General features: G+C 39.0%; 1 protein-coding gene across 4 annotated transcripts in view; it reads right to left on the bottom strand.

Moving 5' to 3' along the window:
• The window catches only part of SENP6 (SUMO specific peptidase 6), a 152,751-nt gene that overhangs the window by 84,968 nt on the left and 40,020 nt on the right, over positions 1-27,763 (bottom strand). For 2 of the 4 annotated variants that reach the window (XM_074948006.1, XM_074948009.1), the window contains exons 5-7: positions 19,817-19,918; positions 9,204-9,224; positions 2,514-2,584 (exon numbers count right to left, since the gene is read on the bottom strand). In XM_074948006.1, coding sequence (XP_074804107.1) covers positions 2,514-2,584; positions 9,204-9,224; positions 19,817-19,918 — 194 coding nt within the window. The remainder of the gene's footprint in view (positions 1-2,513; positions 2,585-9,203; positions 9,225-19,816; positions 19,919-27,763) is intronic. The other 2 variants (XM_074948008.1, XM_074948010.1) reach the window with 1 other exon arrangement.

The raw sequence follows: 27,763 nt of genomic DNA, 5'->3' as shown, positions 1-27,763 counted from the left end.
GTGAAAAGACATAAAAGTAGTGAATGGTAAGATGATGGATCAGGAGCTTCTACTCTTTCCTTCTTAAGAACAAGTGGTCATTCAGTGAAACTGAAAGGTGGTAAATTCATATTTCATTACAGAAAATATTTTCTCACACTTAGCATAATTAGATGGCAGAACTCATTGCCACAGAATTTCACTGAGGCCGAGAACTTAGCAAGAGAGTCAAACAGAGACTGGACATTTATATGAAGAATACCCCAAACTGTAACAGTAAATACTAAGAATTTTTAGAAGGGATATAAAACTTCATGTTAAAGAACCCTAACCAATTCCTAACTATTAAGAATCAGGAGGATGCACCCCTTGAGGGTGATCACCAGAGATATGTCTATTGTCGGTATCTGAAGCATGTGGTGCTGGTCACTATTGGAGACAAGATACTGGGCTATATAGACCAGTGGTCTGATGCAGTATGGCAATTCCTGCATTACTATGTAAACAATCCCTGCCCTAAAGTGCTTACTGTAAGAATATTCCCAATGTGGGCCACAGAATTCAAGCTGCTGTCAGGACAAGTCTCATTTGACTGAGCATTTGTGTGGGTGGGGTTAAAGTACAGGACACAATACTTAAATCCACTGATCTTCCAAGTCTTAATATAGCACTCTGTCAACAAATTTATGTCTTTGAATGGGATTTTAGTTCATCTGGTCAGTCTTCCGAGACTTCACTTGGGAACTCCATATACTGTACTATCTTCCTCCTCCCCTTTATCTCCAAGCTTCTGAGTGCTCTTTCCCTTCCTGGCAGATAGGAAGTTCTGGCAGCAAATGACCAACACCCTTCAATTTGATATCTATTCTTTTTTCTCCAGCAAACCATTCTCACCCACGTCTCTGACAAACTCTTCTTAGCCATACTGAAAGGGCATATCTTGATTCTTCTGGATTTATCCACCACTTTTGACATTCAAGTATCTGACACTCCTCCTTTTCCTCTTTTCTCATATTTTACAACTCCTGGTTTCTCTTTCTGCATTTCCCTTTAATATTATCCATCCATTACGAAGCATCATGATAACTGTTACACTCAGTCTCAGGACACTAAACATATACACCACCATGCACAAAAGGTAAGTCATTGAGAAATACAAAGCTTTTTAAAGAGTTACCAGCCATAAAATATGTAGTTTTTCAGAAAAGTGTGCATATTTAGGAAGTAAAACAATCATCTTTTCTCAGCTCTAAATTTGCTTAGCTATAGCTAATAAGTTTTACATTAACTCCATGTAGATAACTTGAAATATAAATTGCAAGGTCTATTGACTCTTGAAGTGTTAGTACGCCTAGGTTTTTCTGTTTCTTGAATTAACTTATAAAACATTTTCAAGGCATGAAAAAAATACTTTAACAATAGTTACTATTAGTCTGGATTCTCTTCCTCATTGAGTAGCATCCAGCCTTTTCAGCCTGTGGGCTGAATATTATTTCAAAAAGTTTAAGGGGCCACAACCAATACTTAGTGGTATATACTCTGCCCTGTTCTACTCCCATTAAGTTGACTATGCAGTGCAAAGGGAACCAACACCTGACAGTTCCCTACTGAGAATTCCCCCGATATGAGGTACTCCACATCAGGTACAGAGACAGGTCTAATCACTAGCTCCCACACCACATTCCCTTCACCCCCTAAGTTGGAGGGGTGAGTCAAAAATGGAGAGGGAACATGGCTGAAGTGCACTGTACCCAAACTCATCCCACCTGGCATATGGTCCCTAAGAGTCAGCTGGTGATAGAGCAGCCCCCAATTGCTCTAAACTGGACTCAGACAAAGAACCTTGGTAATCAGTTGTTGATTCTCAACTTCCCTCCCACCCCCAGTCTATTGGGCTGCTACTAGCTGAGTCTTGTTTCAAAGTTAGACTGTAAGCTCTTCAGGGCAGGGTTCAAATCTTCCTACTTCTTTGTACAGCCCCTCAGTACACTGAGGTTTCAATGCTGAGTGGGGTTTTTGCGTGCTACTACAAAACAATTACTAATATAGTTAAATAAAAAACAAATCCATCCCTTAGTCTCCAGCTTCAAGATGCTGCTCCATGAAGAATATAAAGCTAAAAAGACATTTTGCCGTTCTCTTTTGCATTGTACAAAGCTAAGGTCTTTAGTGCAGCATTCTTACTTGTTTCATACATCATATACTACACTTTTGCAGTGTTACAGAAATACCATTTCAACCACTGATAGTTTATTTTTTTCACTTGAGTTCACCTTGGAAAAATTGAGATGTAATTTGAAATTCACAATAATAAGACAGCACGTATTGCATAATTCAGTCCACACAAAGGGTCAAATTCAGCTTCCATCACACCTGTATAAATACAGAGTAATCCTATTGATATCAATGGATATACTACAGATACACATAGGTGTGATTATAGAATTTGGCACATAGATGTTCAAAGCAGTTTATTTAAAAAAATAAAGACTTACTTCCTAGTTTAAAGTAAATGAAACGCTAAGGATACCTACCCATCAAATGAGGCCGAGGTAATCTAATAGGGTCAATTTCTATCTTCTGAAAATGAGGAGGGTATTCTTTTCTGGGGAAAAAAAAATTAATACAGTTGTAGTTTTGACAGAAATTGTAACGTATTTTGACACTGTTATACATTTCACCAAACCCAGAAATATGAATTTTAGCACTCTGAATAAATATATTTGAATTAAGAAAGTGAATAGCTTTTCCTATTATATACTACACATACACTGAAATATCTGTATGTTCTGATACATATAAATTAATAACCTAAATCTCACTGCCAGAGTACTAGCTACGCTCATTTAAGGTCATTTAAGTGTTTCCAACCTCAATCCCCTTTTTCAGTGGCTGAAAACTTGGGATCTTTCACATTTCAGGATGAAATTTTCCCGGCCCAGTATCTGCCTGAAATTTTCCCCTTTTCCCCCCTTTAAAAATTACCTTAATAAAAGGTTGATCCATATTTTAGAATGACAGTGACTAACACATTTCCTATTAAGAAAACTTTAAAAAAAAAAAAAAAGATAAATATGTATATGTGCTATCTTAACTTTGGCATTTCTTCACTTTAAAATACTTTACCACTTTGTTTACTTTTTTTATATTGCAGAAGCTGCTGTTCAACAGAATCTTATGTTCTTATGTTAAGAATTCTGTATATTCTATACATAAAAGTGACGCAATGTGCATTTACTCAGCTTGTGCTAACCGTACAGCTCCACTTAGGTGCTAATGAGTTAGCTAGACGTTTCTGGTACTGGATTGGGAAACTGAAGAAAAATTATAAAGATGCTGGTTGTGAAACACTAAACTTGCATTCTGAAATGAGCTTAGTATGTAGCATAAATTCCCTTTCCCTTGCCGCCCCTCCCTTCCCCCCGGTCAGTTTTTCAATGTGGGAAATTTACCAAAGTGCAAATTTATTATCCCCTTTGAATTTTATATGTAGTTTGTTTGGTTCTGAATAATAAATATTTACTTGCAAGTGTATGAAATTTGTCTCCGGCTGAATTTTTTTCAGGGCTTCTATTGTTGACTAAACACTGTTTATCATGCATCCGATGAAGTGAGCTGTAGCTCACGAAAGCTTATGCTCAAATAAATGTATTAGTCTCTAAGGTGCCACAAGTACTCCTTTTCTTTTTACTGTTTATCTACAATGCCTTCTGGCACCCTTTTTACCAAACAACTACACCAAACATCCATATCTTATTGTGTTGGGTGGCGGCAGTTTGAGGATAGCATTATGCAGTAGGGATGGTTGAAGGTGTAGTTTGATAAGATTGTGGCATGTACATATGGATGCTGTGATAATTTAGGATTTGTGCATGGGGATGAAGAGGAGAGAACATGTAATGATATGTACCTTAACTTTTTTATTTCTTTGCTTCTGTGTCTGTAACAAGTATGTTTGTGTGGCAACTCTGTTTCAAAGTGTGTGTTTTAATACGCATGTAAACTGAACCAAAAAGTAAGTTTTACACATTTATAAAAATTGTGTGGGTTTTTTGTTTGATTTGTTTTGGTAGAAATTAAAAAAAGTCAAAAGATTCACAGCATAACCAAAACAGTTAAGGTGCAATTCTGTAAGGCAAAAGCGTATGTGAGATGTCACTTGGCATTATGTAGCTAGCTTGCTGTACCTTTAATATTCATTTATCACTAACATTAGCAATAACTAGAACTATTATGTATTAATGCAGTATAGGAGATATAAAAGTATAAAACCATTTTGCTACTGGGATGATTCAAGCCTATTACAATTTTATTTTAACAATCTTCTCATCTCAACAACCAGAACATGCCTTGGCTTGTGTCATATATTTGACATTACTGTTTGTAAAACTATTTGATAGTATTTAAATATCTGAATTCAACAGAGAGTACAGGCTTAGTACAAGTATTAGATATGTATATATATATATATATATATATATATATATATATATATATACATACACATATACACACACACACACACACACACACACACACACACCCCCTAAGAAATCAAAGGCTTTTTAAGTGCTGGACCAAGCTACTTAGTTTGACAATTCAAAATCTCTGCACATACTTAAAGTATACTGTAATTATTTTTTGGAAAAAAATTAGATCTCTTACGCTTCCTCCATTTTCAACTTCTCTTGACCAATCTTCATACACAGTTGACAATGCAGAGTAAATTCAGCAGATGAAATAGCAATTTACCTTGGCATATTCATACTTCTGATGAAACACATTTTAAAATTTGTATGGTATCACTGAACTCATGTTTCACATCATATATTGTTGAACAATAATTAAAAATAAGTTGAACGCTAAAATTACATTCAACAGTATACTGCACGCTCCCTAACTTAAGCTTTGCACTCAGCCAAGGCAAGGCACCATCAAGCTTGCTCACTGTCACGTTTCAAGGTACTGGACAGTTATATCTAGTCTTCTGCAATTACAACAATCACAAAACAATAGCCAAAAGCAAACATGTCCAAAATTGTATGTAGAATGAAAAAATAGAAAAGAAGCCCAGACTGACAATTATGCAAAGGTGCCAGTGTAAGAGGCTGCCTTCCTTCTTTGCAGCACAAGAGCCTAATGGCAGTCCTTTGCTTATTTGTTTATAATGAGAATAAAATATTGGGGGCGGGGGGGGGGGGAGAAGAGAGGAAATCACTTAAAAGCATCACCTTAACCTTTTCCAAAATTTTAAGGCCAACTGTGCATATCGGTCTCTTACTGATAGTGTACAAGTGACAAATAGAGGAGGGGGAGACGGGTATGAGAAAACAACATTGTGTTAAGAAAACAAGAACATATTTCACACAGTACTAGTAGTACATTAATGGATATACTTCCTAAATTTCTAACCTTCCTCAAACAGAAGACATCAGCAAAAAGGTATTCTGAAATAGTTGGTTTTTTCCACATCCTTTTTTATTGAAACATTCTATATTTTTCAGAAGTTTAAGAGTAGAGATTTTAGCCATAAACAAAATTAGAGGCGCCACCATATCTTAATTCCCAAAAGGCCTACATGGGTATGTCTACACTGCAATAGAAACCAAACACGCACATACACTGCGGCAGCAAGTCTGAGAATCCAGCTCAACTGACTCAGAATTGCAGGGCTTGAGCTGCAGGGCTTAAAATAGCAGTGTAGACATTCAGGCTTGGGCTGGAGCCCAGGCTCTAAAATCCTGCAAGGGGGAGGGTCTCAGAGTCCGGGCTCCAGCCCAAGCCTTAACATCTACACTGCTATTTTTTTAGCCCTGCAGCTCAAGCCAGTTGACCTGAACTCTGAGACTTGTCGCCGTGGGTTTTTTTTATTGGAGTGTACACATATCCCTTGATTACGACAGCCTTATGTTTCTTCATAATGAAGCTCAGCCTCAAAGAAATTTAAAAGTCCTGGCTTTCATTTCTCTCCCAGGTTGTTCTGGGCTTTCAAGTTCCTGTCATATGGTTTTGGAGTGTTATTAACATGATGAAACATAAAATAATCTCCTCTCTCGGTTCATCTTCTCAGCAGAATTCAGTTAAATTTGCTGGGTCTAACAGGTCTAAGATCTAAAATACAATCAATACATTTCTTCATAAAATATAAACAGAACTTATTACACTCGAGCTCCAAGTATTCACATGCCTCACTCATTTTTTCCCTACCAAAGATATCAAGGGGGATGTTTGTAGCCATTGGTCCCGTCAACAGAATTAGTTATTGGACCTTGTTTGCATTACATGCATGCCAGCAACTCCAGATCTATATCACCCATGCAAACCTCAGAATGATGACAGAATTTTTTTAAAATTGTCCTATCTATTCATTAGGCATTTTATTTTACTATTTTGTCTTTCACTGAAATAAAGGATGTGTTAAGCTTATTGCTGATGTTTAAAGATTTGAGAAGTGCTCAAATGTATCCCGTTCAGGCCTGGCTTCCCATCTACCTCAGAAAAGTGGCATCTGAGGAACAACGACAGAGAGCATGGCAAAAAAATCTTGAACTGCTTCAAATCAGTCTAAACAACCCTCACACGCCTAAAAAGCCGTACAGGAGAATAATAAAATAACTGAAAGCTTTTAGAGCTGGTAAAACAAAGGTTACATGTGACCAGGAGGTTTACTTGCAGCATACTTGAACACCAGCTGATTTGACTCCACCCCGGTAGAGCAGAAAATTTTAAACAGGTGGTACATTTTCATTGTGTGGTTTCCATTTTAGTTTTTGCTCTCAACTAACCATTTAAGAACTAAACAATGTTTGATATACAAAAACACAACTTGAAAGACATGTCTTATGACCTGCCAAAGAAAGCATTCACAAATACTTTTTTTTTTTTTTTAAACTTCTGAGGCAAATTCCTCCTTCCTGTTCAATCCAGTTTATAAATCTCAAGCCAGTCATCTTCAATTCTGAAGTGGCATCAAGGGCATGTCAAATAGCAGGTACAACACTCTGCTTTGAGTATATTTCCTGCAGGTCCCACTGGAGGTAGCCAATGAACTGTTCCAAGAAGGAATATGCAAATTTCTCTTGATAATAAGCACCCTGAAAATAATTCTATGAGCTCCACATTTACCCACAGGAATTATTAACAGGTTCCAGACACTGGAAATTCAATTCATTTGAGATTTTCCATTTATTTACTTATTTAACAAACAAGAACTTTGATTTCTGTTCCCTCAAGTAGAAGGAGAGGAACCAATATTTGAGGGAAACAATCCAGAGAAGAAGCAACACAGGAAAATAGCGGATAACCTGGACTGAATATCAAGCCCTCCCTGGAACAAGGAAGGCAAAATAATAGCCCACTCTGTTCAGTGGCAGGGTATGGAACATGCTGCCCCTTGGCCACTTCCTAGCCATCTAAGTGATTTGTTCTTCCGGGATACTTTCAGATTTCATGTTTCTTCTTCAGCCAGAAGAAAACAGTCAAGGAGGGCTTTTAGCTTTCAGAGCATACGATTTTGGTGTGGAATTTCTGTCCAAGAAGCTTAAGTCTTGCCTGACATGTCCCTGCTGTTGTAGTCACCGCTCATACCTATGTTTCATCTCATACATAGAGTAACCAGGGATTAATGTTTTGGAGAGTAGATTGCAAAGTCAGATTCTGAGGCTGAATTTCTGCCCCAAACGGCTTACGGCTCAGCAGCCATGTTGTTGGAGAATAGAGAAAAGGAAGCATGGCTCAACAGAACCAGACCAAGAGCCCCTATGATCTTAGTCTGGGACCCACTCACTCAAAAGGGCTTGTTCCCCTGTGGTCTCTTGTTCCCCAGAATAATCTCATTTCCTGAAGGGAACTGGATACAGGGGGAAGAACAACTGGGAAAAGCTCCTGCCTGGAGCAAGAGAGAGGAAGAACTGTGTTTCTCCAAGGCCTGCTCCATGATTTTTTCCACAGTGCTGGGGGGAGACAAAGCCCCTACCAACTTTATATGTCTATGGAGCCTAGTTGCTGGTAGTGGTTCTTAGTAGCATTTAACAGAAGCTGCTGTTTCACTTTTGCAAAAAACAAAAAAAAACTAGGGGCTGTAACCTTGTGCACAATTTATCCTTCTGACAATCCCTAGTGTGCCTGAATCAAACACTAACAGGATAATAACTGATTCTTTAAAATCCACACACTATAAAATTGAAAAAAAAAAATCATGAACATTTAAAAAATTAAAAAACAAGAAAAAGTTGTAAAACTCCTTATGAGATTAAAATATGAGGGCCAAGGCTGATATGTCAGCATCCCTTTAAATTTTAATTTTGGAAAGTAAAAGAAAGCACAATATTATACTATTGATTTACAGTCAATCCACTAAATCCTGAATTTCCAAAGAAAACTACTTTAAACAGTTATGTAAATTATTTTCAATTTTAGTTCAATATTAAATGTACATTTAATCATAATTTAACTTTAATATAAAGCTTATACTGCCATGTAACAGAAAAGAATTACTTTCTTGTGGAATAAATGACATCAGATGTCAAATGATGTCAGATGTCTGACTGGTTTTAATAAAGTATTCAAAATGAACAAAATATTTACATCTATTTGTATACTTAAACTATATAAAAGAATATTAACAGAAACCAGCATTTTCCAAGTAACATGAAATATGTGACATGGCAAACTTTAGTGTTTCCACACAAATACATGAAACAACAGCACCAAATCAGCTTTAATAGTAGATTTCTTTCTTTGCTCTGTGTTTTGGTTAATTGCTCTAATTTGTATATTTAATGAATAAAAATTATAACTATATTTAGAATGAAATTCAAACTTTATTCAAAGCTACGAGATTGCTAGAAAACTAAAAAATAGCTTAACAACACTTTGCTAGAAACCAGATAGCAATAGCTCTCCTGCAATATCAAAACACTTAAAATTAACTTCCACGTTTCCACAGAAAACTGAAGTCAATCTTTTTTTCTGTATATCTATATGCATGTTTCTGTATGCGAATGTACCCAGTACACTGTCCACATTAAAAAGGCAATCAGTGCCTATAGCCGAATATAAAAAGGTACTGTTTGTATTCCATGTTCTTTTCATAAAATAGCTCACAGGCACCAGAGCTGACCATGATTTTACGGATAATTCTTTAGCTAGTATTGATAGGGTAATCATTCAGCTGGCTTACTTATTTCTCATTTCCATGCTTATTTCATCAACATTAAACTTACCTTTCCTTTCGATCCAGATTGCTTAAAAATATGAAAAAAAGAGAAAAACATAAGATGCAAAGCCCCACATTTGTTGCACATCACTCAAGTTCTAATAGTTATCAAATATAAACTACCACCAATTGGTCACTTCTTGAACTCATGTTGCAATACTTTTCTAATTAAAAGTTAAAAATATTGACCGCATTTTAACAGCAGTAAATACAAACATAATTAACTTTATTCCTCAAACCAGCAAAAGTCAGTGAGCAAAGTTTTATACTGACATGCACCCTGTTCAATCTCAAATAATTTCATTAAATTTGAGTTAAGACTGGTAATTTGCTTTAAATCACTCCATGTAGACGGCATGACAGAATGAATTAAAATATAGAGCTTTGCTCTAACCCCACTGGACTACCACGGAAAATAAAAGTCTACAGGTTTACCATTTATTTGCATTTTTAGGCAGCAATCCAATCCTATCTATTCAAAATATTTTTTTAAATAAGTATTTAGATTGAGAAAATGTAATATTCACAGGTGGAAAAAAATTAGTTACATATTTTCCAGAGTCTACATGTGACCAGATACTTGAGAGAGGAAAGTGACAGAACAGCTCTCCTCATATCCAAAAGCAGGGGCAAGGAAGAAGCTCTAAATATATCAGACACTCAGGGTATGTCTACACTGCCATTAAAAACCCACTGACTCTTGCTTATGGGGCTCAGGCAAGAGCTGTTTAATTGCAGTGTAGATGTTCAGGCTCTAGGTGCCTACAAAGTGGAAGGGTCCCAGAGCTCAGGCTGTAGCCCAAGCCAGAAAGTCTTCACCAAGTTAAACAGTCCTGTAGCCCAAGCCCTGCAAGCCTGAATCAGTTGGCACAGGCCAGCCGCAGTTGTCTTATTGCCTTATGGTCTTATTTTCAGAAGTGTTTTATTTACAGCTAATAGGAGCTGGAGGTGCTCAAAACTTCTGGAAGTCAGACCCTTAGTACACAAGGTTGATATGCAAGGTAGGGGACCCAAAGCCTAGTCTAAGATATTGCCTTGAGAGAGAACGCCTTTTTTTTTTTTTTTTAAATTCCACCCCTACTTTTCAGTCACCAGCAATGGGGAGTCTACTGAGCTTTTCACCAGGGTGTTGACCGTGATCATGTTGTCCCACCCACTTTCCATAATCCTTCATATTAACTCAGAATCCAGAACGCCACATATGTAAGGACAGAAGAAATCTTCCTGAATGTGTAATATGATGCATACAACAGATAATGCTTTGTTTGCCTATTATATATCTTTTTAGTGTAACATGCCTAAAGAAAAAAGGGAATAAAAGATTACTTTGATTTTGTACACTTCAGGAGAGAGAGAGATTGATTCCAGAACACAGACAAGCATCAAACACAGGCACTGCCTTAAGAAATCATCCCATTAAGCTCATGCAATAAAATCTGGTTGAGAAATGTAGCATATACATGCTATTCCAATCCTGAATCTCAGAAGAATCTGCCAGAATGGTTCAAAATACAGTGGCGTTCATTATTTGAAATAATATTAACTAGAGAACAGAGCTGAAATGAACCACAGAACTAGTTCTGCTTATGATACAATCTAGATTTAAAAATATAGGTCTTCAGAAATGACATGCTAGGGAATTCTACAAGGAAATTATACAGCATAGGGCTGTCATGAGGTTTTTACTTTCAAGTTCCCAATGCTGTTTTACTTGAATCACACTTCGTAAGGTACATTAGACACTAAGGACCTTAATTTGGCACATGCACATACTATTTGGCTACATGTATGGTAAAACTAGAATAAGAGAGGCTAGAGGTCAGAAGGAACCATTCTGATACACTAGTCTGACCTCCCATATAACACAGGCCATAGAATTTCCCCAAAATAATTTTTAGAGCTTATCTTTTAGAAAAACATCCAATTCTGATCTAAAAATTGTTAGTGATAAAGAATACACCATGACCCCTAGCAAAAACTGTTCAAATGGTAATCACTCACTGTAAAAGATCTATTTCCAAACTGAATTTGTCTAGCTTCATCTTCCAGCCACTGAATTGTTTTATACCCTTCTCTGCTGGATTGAATAATCCATTGTTAAATATTTGTTCCCCATGTAGATACACAAATTGCAATCAAATCACCTTTTAGCTAAGCTAGATTGAGCTTCTTGCGTTTATTACTATAGGCATATTTTCTAATCCTTTAATCAGTCTCAGGGCTCTTCTGTGAGCTCTCTCTAATTTATTAAACAACCTTCTTGAATTGGGGCACCAAAAATGGACAGTATTCCAGCAGCAGTCATTCCAGTGCCAAATAGAGAGACAGAATCACTTATCTTCTCTACTAGAGATTCCCTGTTTAAACATTCCAGGATCTCATTAGCTCCTCCGTCCACAGTATCACAGTGGGAACTCATGTTCAGACGATCATCCACCACAATCTCCAAATTTTTTTCAGAATCACTGCTTCCCAGGATAGAGTCCCCCATCCTGTAAGCATGGCCTACCTGCTTTGTTCCTAGATATAATACATTTATATTTAGCCATATCAATACTTATATTCTTTGCTCTCACTCAGTTTCCAAGCAAGCCAGATCATTCTGAATCAGTGACCTATCCTCTTCATTATTTACCACTCCCCAATGACTGTCTCATCTGTAAATTTTATCAGTGATAGTTTTGTTTTCTTCCAGGTTATTGATAAAAACATTAAATAGCATAAGGCCAAGAACCAATCCCTTTGGGACTCCACTGGGAAAACACCCGCTTGATGACGATTTCCTGCTTACAATTACATTGAGAACTATCAGTCTGCCAGTTTCTATGTGTGATGTTAATTTTATACTATTCTACTTTTAACCAAAATGTCATGCAGTACAAAGTAAAATGCCTTACAGAAAAGTATAAGAATTGAACATCAACTCTATTATCTTTATCACCCAAACGGTTATATCTCACCAAAAAGACAAATTAATTTGACAAGATCTATTTTCAATAAACCACGTTTATTTGCATTAATTACATTACCCTCCTTTAGTTCTTTATTAAACAAGTCCGGTATCAGCAACTCCACTGTGTTTCCCAGGATCTGTATCAGGCTGACAGCCCTATGAATTACCCATGTCATCCTGTCAACATTTTTTAAAGACTGGAAGAAAGCTAATGTGCATGCCTTCTGGAGTTTCCCCGCTGCTTCAAAACTCACTGAAAACAACCTTAACTATCCAGTAAGCTCCTCTGCCAACTCTTTTGAAACCTCTGGATAAAAGTTATCTGGATTGGCTGATTTAAAAATGTTTGTCCTTATTAGCTTGTGGTTAACATTCATTCCCCTAGTATTTCTGAAGGAAAGAGCATATGAGGAGACTATCACCCCATATTCAGAACAGAAATACATACTGAACACTTCTACCTTTTCTGCATTATAATCGATAATTCGATCATTTCCATCTACTAATGGACTAATATCAGCACCAGGAGTCTTTGTTCCTAATATAATTTTTAAAACACTTTGACGCCCTTAACTCTGCAGGCCATAGATTTCTCCTTAGGTCTCACCACTTTTCTATAATTCATAAATTTTGATTCATATTCATTACTGTCAACTTCCCCTTTCTTCCATTTGGTTATATTTAATTTATTTATTTATTTTAAAATAGCTGTCTTCACTTCCCCTCTAAACCAAGTTGATTGTTTAACCAGCACAGCCTTCTTCCTGATTGTAGCTTTTTTGGACATCTATAAGGTGTTCTTAAGTGATTCCCAATCGTTCACATTTTTCTGATTAAATTCTTCCTCCCAGATGATTTGACTCTTGTTTTCAGCGTTGTGAAATTGGCCTTGATAAACACACACACAAAGCTATGTTATCCAGCACTTTATCAACCAGAAAGCTCTATTAACTGGCATTTCCGATATCTCCCAATACAAATCTTCAATCTAGTAACCGGGACTAGTATACTGCCCAGGAGGTCATGCGGTTGCACATTCTACATTCTATTTTTGTGCAAAAGAGGCAGAAGACAAGTCAGCAAGTTGATATTAGGGATTTATTCAAAAAAGCAGCTTCTAGGGTGTTCATCCCAATCTCATACACCTTCTACATCTACGATGATAATTGCTGTTGATAATGATGACCCTGAGGTGCCTTCTGAACCATCGATTAAATTATGTTCAATACAGTTTTACTGTTAAGTGTATTTTTAGTGATCTGGATGTACACCATGCACTGCCCATAGTGATACGTAGCGTCATAAGATAACCTGCTGTATAGAAAACTTCACCTGTATACACTTACGTGCTTCAAGAAACCTACAACTCTCCAGTGCAGTACTACTACTGGATTGGCGAGTACCTGTTTACTATTTTATACTTTATTCGTTTTATTGTATTCTAAATTCTTTGAAAATTGGTATTCCATTGGTAAGCATACCTCATAGTTAACTGGAATTTTTGACTAACTTCCTATTCCTCCAACATGCCGGATGACAAATCTTTTACTGTATTACTGGTCTGAACTTTATTCTTCTTGCACATGGGTAACTCTGATCAAGTCACGATCACTTGTGTCTGAGACATCATCTGCATCAACCAGCTTACGTTGACCTAACTCTTTAAGCATCTAGAATGTCACTCCTGCCAGTGTAACTCGCCCACTACACCAATTTAATAACTCCAAAAGAGGCGTAGAGTCAATATCAATGTAGTTAGGCTGATGCAGTGTCACTGCAAACACTGTGTTGCTTACATCTACTGTTGCTGCCTTTCAGAAGCCCCACAATTCCCCACACTGCCAGTTAAGTAGGTGCAAGTGCTTCTGGTGAGGACGCACACGTCCGATGCAAGGAGCGTAATGCAGACATGCAAAAGCGATTTAGTTACTGTGCTGGCTGAACGTCGATATAACTTAGGCTCAGGTGGCAGGGATAAAAATAGCAGTGTAAATGCTCCCTTTTGGGCTCCAGTCCAGATTCTGAGACCCTCCCTCATGTCAGGTTCCACCACGCAGGCTGGAATATCTAACACTGCTATTTTTAGCCCCACAGTCCAAACCAGAGTGAACAGACTCAGGCTCTGAGACTCAATGCCTCAGGGTTTTTTGTTTTTGCAGTATGGATATACCCTAAAGCTCCTTTGAAAATTCCAGCCTTAGATGCCAAAGGTAAATCATAGAATCTCAGAATCATAGAATACCCGGGTTGGAAGAGACCCCAGGAGGTCATCTAGTCCAACCCCCTGCTCAAAGCAGGACCAATCCCAAACTAATTCATCCCAGCAAGGGCTTTGTCAAGCCTGACCTTAAAACCTCTAAGGAAGGAGATTCCACCACCTCCCTAGGTAACGCATTCCAGTGCTTCACCACCATCCTAGTGAAGTTTTTCCTAATATACAACCTAAACCTCCCCCACTGCAACTTGAGACTATTACTCCTTGTTCTGTCACCTGCTACCACTGAGAACAGTCTAGATCCAACCTCTTTGGGACCCCCTTTCAGGTAGTTGAAAGCAGCTATCAAATCCCCATTCATTCTTCTCTTCTGCAGACTAAATAATCCCAGTTCCCTCAGCCTCTCCTCATAAGTCATGTGCCCCAGCCCCCTAATCATTTTCTTTGCCATCCGCTGGACTCTTTCCAATTTCTCCACATCCTTCTTGTAGCGTGGGGCCCAAAACTGGACACAGTACTCCAGATGAGGCCTCACCAATGCCCAACAGAGGGGAATGATCATGTCCCTCGATCTGCTGGCAATGCTCCTACTTATACAGCCCAAAATGTCGTTAGCCTTCTTGGCAACAAGGGCACAGTGCTGACTCATATCCAGCTTTTCATCCACTGTAATCCCTAGGTCCTTTTCTGCAGAACTGCTGCCTAGCTGCTCGGTCCCTAGCCTGTAGCAGTATGGGATTCTTCCATCCTAAATGCAGGACTCTGCACTTATCCTTGTTGAACCTCATCAGATTTCTTTTGGCCCAATCCTCCAACTGGTCTAGGTCCCTCTGTATCCTATCCTTTCTCTCTAGTGTGTCTACCACTCCTCCCAGTTTAGTGTCATCTGCAAACTTGTTGAGGGTGCAATCCACGTCATCCTCCAGATCATTACTGAAGATATTGAACAAAACTGGGCCCCGGACCGACCCATGGAGCACTCCACTTGATACTGGCTGCCAACTAGACATGGAGCCATTGATCACTACTCGTTGAGCCCGATGATCTAGCCAGCTTTCTCTCCACCTTATAGTCCATTCATCCAGCCCATACTTCTTTAACTTGCTGGCAAGAATACTGTGGGAAACCGTATCTAAAGCTTTGCTCAAGTCAAGGAACAACACCTCCACTGCTTTCCCCTCATCCACAGAGCCAGTTATCTCATCATAGAAGGCAATTAAGTTAGTCAGGCATGACTTGCCCTTGGTGAATCCATGCTGACAGGTTACACTGTATTCAAATCAGTCAGATTACATTGTTATTAGCAGATGTTGGAGCCAATCACACTCAAGAAAGTATGACATTATTTCCTGTCTGTAACTAACACACAAAATCTTCATCCTGCAGTCATCTGCCTGCTATTTAGTACAAGTGAAGGCAAATAGCACCAATAAGAAATGGACTTGAAATATAATTTTTGGATATGCATAAAAAAATCAAAAATCAAAATCACTAAAATCAAATTATTTAAATAGCTAATCTACTGGTGTGTCAATTAATTTTGCAAAGGTGCACTTACAAATGAGCTATTTTTGCTTAAACCTATAGGTCTGTAGTTGGCAACATAATACAGCATAAGGAGAAATTTAATGTCACATCAGGACCAGGATTACAGTATAGGCACTATAGGTCTATGCCTAGGGATGGTTTCACAATAAAGTTTAACAGGGTATATTTTAGAAAACCTCAATTAAATTAAGACTGATATTAAAGAATCCAAGAAAGCACCCTGTGACATGTCCTTGTTTACTTTAAAAAATGTTCTAGTGACTTCTGTAGATATGATGTCACTGCTTTCATTAATGTGACCTGCGTTAACTGATCTTTGTCTTTCTGCAGACAACTGAAACAGCTGGAGTGTTTTGAACTGCTCCATGTCTCTCAATGGAGCACTCATTTTAACACCAGATGCTCTGGGGGTTGCCCTCTCTCACTGCCCCATCCCCAAACAGAAAACTGCATGTGGCAGTAAAAGAGTCAGGTGGACTTGGCCCACCCACACAAACAGACATACCCTGATTTCTAGGTTAATTATTGGAGGAGGCGCCACCAGCCCCCTTCTGCCACTTGTGCCTCTAGAAGAGAAGAGGGGAGCAGACCCGTATACTGCCATGCCTGCTAGTACCAGGGGGACAGAGGCCCTGTGCCAGCGCATTTTACGTAGGGAGGACCACCCTCAATAATACAACTCCAAGAGGGGGCAGGAACAGTGTGTGGAACACAAAATTAAAAACTCTCCGTGGCCACCTTAATCACACCATTTAGTCAGCCATGTTATACATGGGTTAGGAGCAAAAGAAAAAAAAAAAAACAAGATGGGATGGAAAAAGGGATGTGATTAAGGACCTACATCTGATGCGACAACCACACCAATCAGAAGTGAACTGAATTATTCGCAGGGTAACAGAGGAATAAGGATGGGGAAGGGAGGACAGCTATGGAAGGAAGCACTCACGTGGCAACATTGTAAATCTGAGAAACTCGCAGATAAAAAGATAGCACTGGAATGGAGAGACCGTGGACAAAAGAACTTCTTAAAGCATCTCTTTAACTCTTATATTTCTGTAACACATTCACATATTTCAAGAGCATGTTGGGTTTTTTGTGGGTGGGGGGGGAGGCAAGGGTGTTTGCATTTTGTATCTATAGCCTTTTTATCTTTTTTTTGTTTTACAATTAATTAAAAAAACAAAAAAAAAAGATAAAATGGCTATAGATACAAAATGCATATATGGTGTGCACTGGTGGACTAATTAGAAGGCCAGAAGGTAACACTGATCCAGTCTGAACTATAAACCACAATTGTAGGACTCCCTTGAATTAATTCCTGTTTGAATTAAAGCACATCTTTTAGAAAAACATGCAATCTTCATTTAAATAGTTCCAATGATAGAGAATCCCTGTGGTCTTAAGGATGCTCACCAGTATTGGAGAGCAGAGCTGTCCCTAGGGTACGGCAAATCGGGGTGACCACTCCGGACCCCACCCCGCGCTTTGTGAGGAGGTGGGCCGGGAGGTGAGGTGGGAGATGGGCAACCGGGGGCGAGGAAGAGCACCCCTCCCAACCTTCCCCTCCCCACCCCTTACCCCCATCACCTCCTGTAGGCCCTGCCAATCAGCACCTCCTCCACCCCTCTCCCCATCCCTCCCAGTGCCTACCACCGATCAGCTGTTTCGCAACATCTAGAGACACTGGGGGGAGGAGTGAGGGCGCAGCACACTCGAGGGAGGGGGCAGAACAAGGCAGGGAAGAGGGGGGGCAGAGGTGGAGTGGCAGCAGGGCTTGGGTGGAGCCATGGGGGAGCTCCCCCCAGCAGATAGAAACTCTGCACCAATGTCCCGGGCCCCACACCCCGCTAGGGACAGCCCTGCCGGAGGAAATAAGGAGTGATGTCGTTCACATTTTTCTGATGTGACTTAGGTGGTATGTACATGCACCTCAATACATGACTAATTTAAAACAAATTATACCAACAGTAATAGCACCAGTGGAAGACCTCATAAAAGCAATTCTCCACTATTTAATTTTCTGAAGTACTTACAGAATCTAGAGATGGACTAGATAACCTAATAGGTTTCTTCCATCTCCCGGCCAACACAGGGTTGTTCCCTATTGTACATTTACTATGGTTGGTTGTTTTGGTCCAACAGAGTTTTAAGTGTCCCAAGCAACAGGATTTCTACCATTTTCCTTAGACTATGCCAGTCAAACATATCTCATTAAACAAGCTTACCCCTAATATTCTATTTAAGTGTCTTCCTTTAATTTCATCTCATTACACCTTGTTATACCTCACCATTCTCAGTGTTTACATCTTACACATTTCTACATTATTTCCCACCATTTATTCCCTTAGCCACGATCTATTATACAGCTCTTTCCATCTTTACTCATAAAGACAAAAATCCTTCAAACACCCTAACTTCTGATGTTTTCTTTCAACATCCTTCAGTCAGTCAATATCTTTTATGGCACTCAGTAGCCCAGACCTGAACACAGTATTCCTGTTGCTTCTGTAGTAGGACCAAATACAGAGGGACTATGAGGCCTATGACATGAGACCTCTGCCTGTGCAGCCAAAAGTTATATTTTTGTTTTGTGCCTCTATCACTTTGCAAATTCATGCCTCACTTGCTGTCCACTATATCATCTTTTCTATTGCTATCATTTCTTCCCAGATTTCTAACTTCTGGTGAGGGTCCATACAATGTTTTCCCTTTAGAGGTATTATTAGCTTGCATTTTTTCAACTTAAAGCTCATTTAGTTATTTTCTGCTCATGTTTATAATGTAAGTCGTCCTCTTGATCTTCGCTGATGTTTGTAAATCTTCCTAATTTAACATCTACATTTTTCATTAACTTGATTTTTACTAGCTGTCCCAGACCATTAAGATATCCATTAATATCAGACCTACGAGATCCCCTGAGATTCCTCAGACACTTCCCTGCAACAAAATGATTTTGGTGGTTAGCATAACTTAAAAAAAAAAAAAAAAAGGAGGAAGAAGGAGAAATAAAAAGACAAGGTTAAGCTATTGGTTAGGAAGGTTGTTCTCTTAACAGCGTTCAACCCACGCACAATGGGTGCTACTACAAACAAAAAAAAACCCATGCATGTGTTCAATTCAATTCAATATTTGATTTTTAAAGGTCAAAATTTTGTAGGAGACTTAACTGCATTTACTTACACTTTCCCTTTTCATCCTTTAAGACCCTACTCCTGCAAACACACACATGCATAACCTTGCTCATGAGCAGTCCCACTGAAGACACGTATTTCTCCAATTATTCTGATGGCTGTTGTTTTTAAGGTTTATATGTCATAGTGAACTATTAAGTCTGCTGTATTGTTTTAAGCAATGTGACTTATATGACATCTCAGTACATTTGCTACTGAATCGTTGCCAAGTGGCGGAAGAAACTGGAATTTTTATCAATTCAAGTGTTTGATTACAGGAGTGTTTATTAAGTGACGTTCTATTATACATTATTTACAATTGCTTGACGTCTTTTTTTTTTTTTTAAATAGTTTCACTGTTAACTACTTTCCAGTTGAAAGGTTAGATTCCACAAAATGCTGTCAAATGTTTTTTTTTTTTTTTTTTTAAGTGAAGGGTTCGTTCACAATGAAGGTTAACAAGGTAAGCTTCTGGAGACCTTCACAATTCAATGAAGGCAGATATTAAAGGATCCAGAAAGCACTATCATGTCACACATCCCTGTTTACTTTAAAAATGTTTTCGGGACTGTGAAGACTACCATGTACGAATCTCAGCTGTAGGAAAACAAGACAGTATGAAAATTCTTTTTAAAAACATAGCACTCTGAACCACTGCCACAAATGAGATGCACGGGTGGGAAAGTGTGAGGGGATGACACGAGAATGATATACGTTGGTTTCTTCAGTCTTACCTTTGGGCTGCTGTTTTTACTACTGGTATCTGTGCATGAGCATGGTGAAAACGTCTACCTTGCACTACGGTTCCTGGACAAGTTACATTCTGGGAATTTTCACTGTAAATATGATAGAAAGTAAGGTAAACAAAAGTTACAAAATTAACTAAACTGCAGAAACAATGAAAAAAGCTAAGAAATGTCATGTAGCTAATCAGCAACTAAAATAATATAATACTTAAATTACATAACTAGACTGGTTTGATAAAGAGGCAGCACAGTCAAAAATGAGGATTCTCAGCCTCTCCCGACTTCCGGGCCCATAAACCACACACGGCTTCTTCTTGTGGTTCACTGCTATAATCTTTTGCAATGATATTCTATAATCCTTTGCAGTCACAAATGTCTAATTTGAAAATGTTATTAAAAAAAAATCTAACAAAAAATAGGAAATGTCCAGACTAATGTACACAGAACTGGAAATCAATATCTCTCGTTCTAAACCTGGCCATGCTGAAGTCTACTTCTGTGCCTGTAGGAGCACAAATGCCATATCAAAACAGCCCAGCATCCTATTGCTGACATTGGCCAGTACCAGACTCTTTAAAGGAAGGGACAAAAATCTGCATAATAGACCATTATAGACTATTCTGCCAAAAAGGAACATTTCTTCCTAACCTGAGGCAGCTCGTGGTTGGCTAAGATATACCTTTTATTTTATAATACCTAAGGCTGACAAAAGCCTTTATTCAATGCTGGTAAGTTCTTGGTCACAAAGTATTTTGTGGCCATGAGTTCCCCAGGTTAATTAGGCATTGTGTTCAAAAGGAATTTTTTTTTTTTTTTTAATTTAGCTGCCTTCATTTTCATTCATTCCTTTGATTTTGTTTTTGTGGGTTTTTTTTTTTTGTTTTAAGTCAGCGGTTCTCAAACTGGAGGTTGGTACCCCTCAAGAGGTCACATGGGCGGGTCATGAGCTGCAAGCCTCCACCTTAAGCCCTGCTTTGCCTCCAGCATTTATAATGGTGTTAAATATACCAACAAGTGTTTTTAATTTATAAGGAGGGTCACACTCAGAGGCTTGCTATGTGAAAGGGGTCACCAGTACAAAAGTTTGAGAACCACTGTTAAGTCTTATGTTTCTTCCTACTTGTCTCTTTAAGCAGTCCTAATCTAGTCACTCTCCCCTTTGGAAGTTTTTTCATGACTAATCACTTGCTTATCTCTGGAGCTCTACCACCTTTGATATAATTATTTTAGAGAATTTAGCACAGCATTCATGATATGGGAAAATCACCACGTTTTATAATGGAATAATATTTTGCACTATTTTCTCCCCCCTCTTTATAAATCTTAGCATGATGAGTAATCAATATGCAATGGAAACCAAAAGAGTAGAGGTTTTCATTGAGTTGTCCACAATGATAAACAGCTTTTTTTTCCCCACTGTGATGAACTTTGATTTAGAATCCAATAATGTGAATGAGTAGCTCAAATTATTCCTTCCCATATACACATGAAGTTCATTGTTGACTAATGCGAGGTAATCAGTCACCACACATCATCAGTATTTACCTAGCTTTGTTAGGTCCTTTTCATATCATAGGATTCTTTTCATATCTTGACTTAAACAGCTTTGTGCAATCCACAAAAGTCTGACCTCACTATTCACTTACCTTTCCAAATCATTAACATATTGAACACCGATTCGAGTATCAATCCTGTGGACACCCCACTGTTACCCTCTGCCATACTTAAAATTGATCAGCTATTTCTACTCTTCATTTTCTGTCTGTTAGCCAGTTTTAATCCATCAGAGTAGTTTACCTCTCTCCCAGGCCTGCTTGGTTTTCCTTTTTAGCCTCATGAGGGACTTTGTGAAAGGTTTTTTCAAAGTCCAAATTAATGTCAACTAGGATCCCTTTATCTATTATTTGGTTCACATGCTCAAAGAACTCTCATAGATGCATAATTTTCATGCTGGTTTATACTTATTGTTTTGTTCATCTTAACTGTTTTTTCAGTCAATTTACTAAATACTGCAGGCAGGCTCACTGCTTCGTATTCCTCATCCGAGACCCCATTTATACACCATCTGGTCTTGTTTTCTTTTATTAAGGCACCTCCTCTTTTGACATGTCAATCTCTGACAATACTTACCTGAAAAAAAGGAAAATCAGGGATAGCTATTTCCTTCCTGTCTTTTGTGGTAAAGATAGATACAAAGAAATTATGCTGCTTCACTTCAATATCATTACACAAATAAATCGCTCCCTGGTAGTGCAATGGAGTCACCCATTCTTTCACATAGGCTTCCATCTTGTGATGCACTTACAGTATTTTATTAGAGTGGATCAGAAAACGTGCCTCTTTCAACAAAATTTTCTTTAAAAAAACCCTGACAACGTTTTTATAAATTATGCAAAACAATGTTTCCATTTTTATTTCAAGATGAGTTTGATTTATTTTATATTTTACTTTCTAAACAAAACACTTCAACTGAGCCAAAACCAGGATTCTGTGATTGTTATTTTCAGAATTTTTGTTTTGCACAAGATTTCAAAATTTTGTTATGCTCTGCTCCGGAACAGGGGGAAAAAAAAAAATCCAGATCCCACACAGCCCTCTATTTTGTTACTTTTTATATTTTTGTCCATTTGCTCTTCAAAACCCTTCTTTTCCCTTAACTTCCGTATTACATTTTATTTGCTACAGTACGTGGTCCTTTCTATTGACTTCGCTTGGGAAGTATTTCCATTTTATAAAGGGTAACTTTATGGCTGAAACAACATATCATACCTTGCCATTTAGCCATAATACTGGGGTGGGACAGCATGACAAAATGTATGTGTGTCCACACCTCACATATCACTATCATAATAATCATTGTGCAAAGTATGCCTTGTGAGGTACCATTTGAAAACTCATAATTTGCCAGTCATTGTCCTGATAAAATGTGTGTGACAACACTGTATGAGAAAAGTTATAAGATTCCACTGTATAGTGTTAACACCACATTCCAAACTGAGGTTGGCAGGACAGGTCTGTCTCAAACAGAGGAATGTATGTGCTCTGCTTAAGTTGCATTTAAGCAGTAAACAGAGCCATCAAGCAGGAAGGGAAACAAAGGACGCTCAAATCAGTGAGGGAAAAGCAGCAGGGAACATCCTTCCACATAGATTTGGTCTCCTGAATCTCGGCTGGACATGTTTTTCAAGAAGGGGACACTATAAAAAGGAGGAACAAATAGAGCTAAGCACACCCTCTCTCTCCCTGCCCACCACATTCATGGCACCAGAAGCAACAAAGGAAGCATTTGTTGAATTCTGGGAGAAGGGATCCTGACCTAAGAAATTTGGTCAGTAATACTGCTGAAAGCATATGGTGAGAAAATTTGTTAAGTTAGGCACAGGTAGTATTTTGACTTTATTTTCTTGTAACCATTTCTGACTTTTATGCCTCATTACTTAAACTCACTTAAAATCTTTGTAGTTAATACATTTGTTTTATCTAATCCAATGTGCTTAAACTGAAGTGTTTGGGAAATTCCATTTGAGGTGGCATGTTATGTGCATATTATTTCTACTGAAGCAATAACAAACTTAATATAAACTTGTATTATATTAAGTCCAGAAGAGGGCTGGGCAGTACAGGACATACATTTCTGGGGAAAAATCTAAGACTGGGAGTCTGTTTAGGTCACTCCGCAGTATAACCAAGGCTGGCAAGAGCCAAAGTGTGGCTGGCTGGCTGGCTGCAGCGCGCGCGCACACACACACACACACACACACAGCCAGTAGTGACTTGCATGCTGGGGGCTGTTTGTGAGCAGTCCAGGCTGATGGCTACAGCAGGAAAGCATTGTAAAGGGCACCTCAGGTTAGAGAGGAAGCTGCTCAGTCTGCATTGTACCCTCATATATTACAGAGGAGTGTTCTTTGTTCTGGATTTTTGTTCCGCCTTACTTTTTAGTTCAGCAATATGAATGCGTTCAGGAAGAAATGTGCTACCTTTAAGGAGCTGCTGTATTGTGTGTAAGGATTTTAATTTCACTTTTGATTTCAATGTGTTTTTAACTTAAGGAAAAAAAAAAAGGGAAAAGGTTAAAGACCTTCCTAATGTTCAGTACAGTGCTAGTGATTGGCACAATTACTCCCTCAAGTATATTGAACTTAGTTGTACTATGTTCATTATTAATTAGTGGCTCAGTTTGTTACAACCTAGCCCAGTACCCAGCCGTAATCAGTAGTCTGTTGCAAGTGGACCCAGCTGCCAAATTCAAGTTAGTTGGGTCTGGGTAGAATCTAATCACGATTTCTAGCTCTGGTCTATACAGCATATGCCCAGTCTCAGAACTCTTGTCAGAAGGCTGTCCATGGGCCATAGAGCACTGCCACGCAGCCACTCTAAATCCCACAAATCACTGCTTAAAACCTGTGAGCTTCCTCAGCTGCTTACAAGCACTCCTTCGAGCTCCACCTCAGATGCGGACACTCCGGGCTTCTAATTTAACACCTTTGAACATAAGAACAGCCACACTGCGTCAGACCAAAGCTCCATCTAGCCCAGTATCCGGTCTTCCAACAGTGGCAAATGCCAGGTGCCCCAGAGGGAATGAACAGAACAGGTAATCATCAAGTGATCCATTCCCATTCCTAGCTTCTGGCAAACAGAGGCTAGGAACACCATCTCTGCCCATCCTGGCTAATAGCCATCACTGGACCTAACCTCCATGAATATATCAAGTTCTTTTTTGAACTCTGTTATAGTCTTGGCCTTCACAACATCCTCTGGCAAAGAGCGTTCCACAGGCTGACTGTGCGTTGTGTGAAGAAATACTTCCTTTTGTTTTAAGCCTCCTGCCTATTAATTTCATTTGGTGACCCCTAGTTCTTGTTATGAGGAGGAGTAAACAACACTTCCTTATTTACTTTCTCCACAACAGTCATGATTTTATAGACCCTCAATTGTATCCCCCACCCGTAACGGTCTCTTTTCCAAGCTGAAAAAGTCCCAGTCTTCTTAATCTCTTCTCATATGGAAGCTGTTCCGTACCCCCAATCATTTTTGTTAGGCTTTTCTGAACCTTTTCCAGTTCCAATATATCTTTTTTGAAATGGGGCGACCACATCTGCACACAGTATTCAAGATGTGGGCGTACCACTGATTTATATAGAGGCAATATGATATTTTCTGTCTTATTATCTATCCCTTTCTTAATGATTCGCAACATTCTGTTCACTTTTTTGACCGTAGCTGCACATTGAGTGGGTGTTTTCAGAGAACTATCCACAATGACTCCAAGATCTCTTTCTTGAGTAGTAATAGCTAATTTAGACCCCATTCATTTTATATGTATAGTTGGAATTATGTTTTCCAATGTGCATTACTTTGCATTTATCAATACTGAATTTCATCTGCCATTTTGTTGCCCAGTCACCCAAGTTTTGAGAGATCCTTTTGTAACTCTTCGCAGTCTGCCTGGGATTTAATTATCTTAGATAATATACTTAGATATAAGAAGATAACATGGGGACAACATGGCAGAAAACAAGAACAGAGTTAACAATGGAACTTCTTAACCAGAAAAGCTTTACTCAAAGCACTCTAGAGAGTTAAAGACCTTTGAAAATAACTGAAGTCCTGAGATACACCCTCCCTTGGACTAATCTTACCCTTTCTGTGAGTCTGAGGTTCATAAGCACTTCAGGAAAGCAGAGTCTCTCCTGCCTTCTTTCTTCTCCAAGTCCTCCTCATATTTGGCGATGGTTACTCCTAATCTCCACCCCCTCCTACACAAAGAAGAACCCTACTCTTAAACACGGTCTCCCCTCTATGACATATACAAAACTGAGAAGCTCCAGCCACACCTCTCTCTTGCCTGCATGACCGGCAGGCCCTTGAGTAGAAAAGCCATTGTTACACGAAGCTGGGCCAGTAGCTGAGAGCCAATCAAAGTCAATAGCTCTTAGTGTCAAACACCTTTCCTAAGCAAAACAACTATCTGAATGCAGTATAATAGGTTATCCCTGGTGGCAGGGGGCAGATGTGCTCACACCACTGAATGTGCACATACCACTAACTACACAGGCTTTCAGTTCCTGTGCCTCATGCTACAATGGTTCCTGGCTACCAAAAGCAGCAACTGCAGGAAAACACCTGCTCAGCATCCACAGCCCTGGGCTTGAGCATGCTCAGTGCAAATGGAATCTTCAGACAATTTAACTGCCAAACTAACAAGTCTCTATTAAGTATATGCGAACTGCAGTTTTTGGGAGGCTTTTAACTTGGCCAATTTGGACAGGTTTTCATGGGGGTGACAAAAGGCACATGACTGACACCAGGATGACAGCCCTGCCAAATTTCAAGATCACATTTCAAAGTATGGAGATGATAAAACTTCCTAATGAAACAGACATAGGCACTTAATGTGGGCAAAATAATATATTTCTCCCTAACTTTGTTCTGAGAAACAGCTGAATTTTGCTGAAACATTTAAAAAAAAAAAAAAAAAAGCTCAAGGCACACATCCGGCACGGGAAATTACAGTCCGAATGGTTGTTATAAACAACAACTGAAACAGAGCCTTGCAACGGAAAGTGTTTGGCAATCTGAATTATAGGTTGCTACCAGCTCCACCTATAATCAGATCAGAAGTGACTACAGGGCTCTGGGAGTAAGGGTGAAAGAGTTGGGGGCACAGGTGGTGTTCTCTTTGATCCTTCCGGTAAAGGGTAAGGGGTGGGGCCCAGGCAGAGACAGATGCAGCCAGGCATTCACTTCCAGGATGCGAAGATGGTGTTGACAGGAGGGCTTCGGCTTCTTTGACCAGAAGATGCTGTTCCAGCAAGAAGGCCTGCTAAGCAGAGATGGGGTCCACCTATTGAGGAAGGGGAAAGAGCATATTTGGATACAGACTGGCTAACCTAATGAGGAAGGCTTTAAACTAGGGGGCAGGTGACCAAAGCCCACAGGTAAGTCAAAAACATGGAGACCTGGGAGAAGGGTTTAGAATTTTTTTTTTTTGGGTGGGGGGGGAGCAGAGCATGGGCTGTTATAGCAGGGATAAAGAAAAGACGAGACAGAACTGGAAGGGGGGAATCAAATCAGTATCTTAGATGTCTGTATACTAATGCGAGAAGTATGAGGAATAAACAGGAAGAACTTAGAGTAACAGCCGTGTTAGTCTGTATTCGCAAAAAGAAAAGGAGGACTTGTGGCACCTTAGAGACTAACCAATTTATTTGAGCATGAGCTTTTGTGAGCTACAGCTCACTTCATCGGATGTATACTGTGGAAATTGCAGAAGACATTATATACACAGACACCATGAAACACAACTATGACATAGTTGGCATCACAGGGAACAGCTTCCTCAGGAAGGACAGGCAAGGAAACAAGGGAGGAGGTGTTGCCTTATATATTAAAAATGTATATCCTTGGACTGAGGTTGGGATGGAAATAGGAGACAGACTTCTTGAATGTCTCCGGGTAAGGATAAAAGGGGTAAAAAACAAGGGTGATGTCATGGTAGGGGTCTACTACAGACTACCTAACCAGGCAGAAGAGGTGGATGTGGCTTTTTTTAAACAACTAGCCATCATCCAAAGCACAGGACTTGGTGGTGATGGGGGACTTCAACTACTCAGATATCTGTTCGGAAAAATAACAGTAAGGCACAGATTATCTAACGAGTTCCTGGAATGTACTGAAGACAATTTTTTAATTCATAAGGTGGAGAAAGCTACTTGGAGAGAGGCTGTTCTAGATTTGATTTTGACAAATAAGGAGGAACTGTTTGAGAATTTGAAAGTGAAAGGCAGCTTGGGTGAAGGTGATCATGAAATGGTAGAGTTCATGATTCTAAGGATTGGTAGGAGGGAGAACAGCAAAATAAAGACAATGGATTTCAAGAAGGCACACTTTAGAAAACTCAGGGAGTTGGTAGATAAGATCCCATGGGTA

Source organism: Natator depressus, chromosome 3, assembly GCF_965152275.1.
Source record: "Natator depressus isolate rNatDep1 chromosome 3, rNatDep2.hap1, whole genome shotgun sequence".
Classification (NCBI taxonomy): Eukaryota; Metazoa; Chordata; order Testudines; family Cheloniidae; genus Natator; species Natator depressus.
The sequence above is the reverse complement of the archived record's forward strand: the minus strand, read 5'-3'. Positions and strand labels throughout refer to the sequence as shown.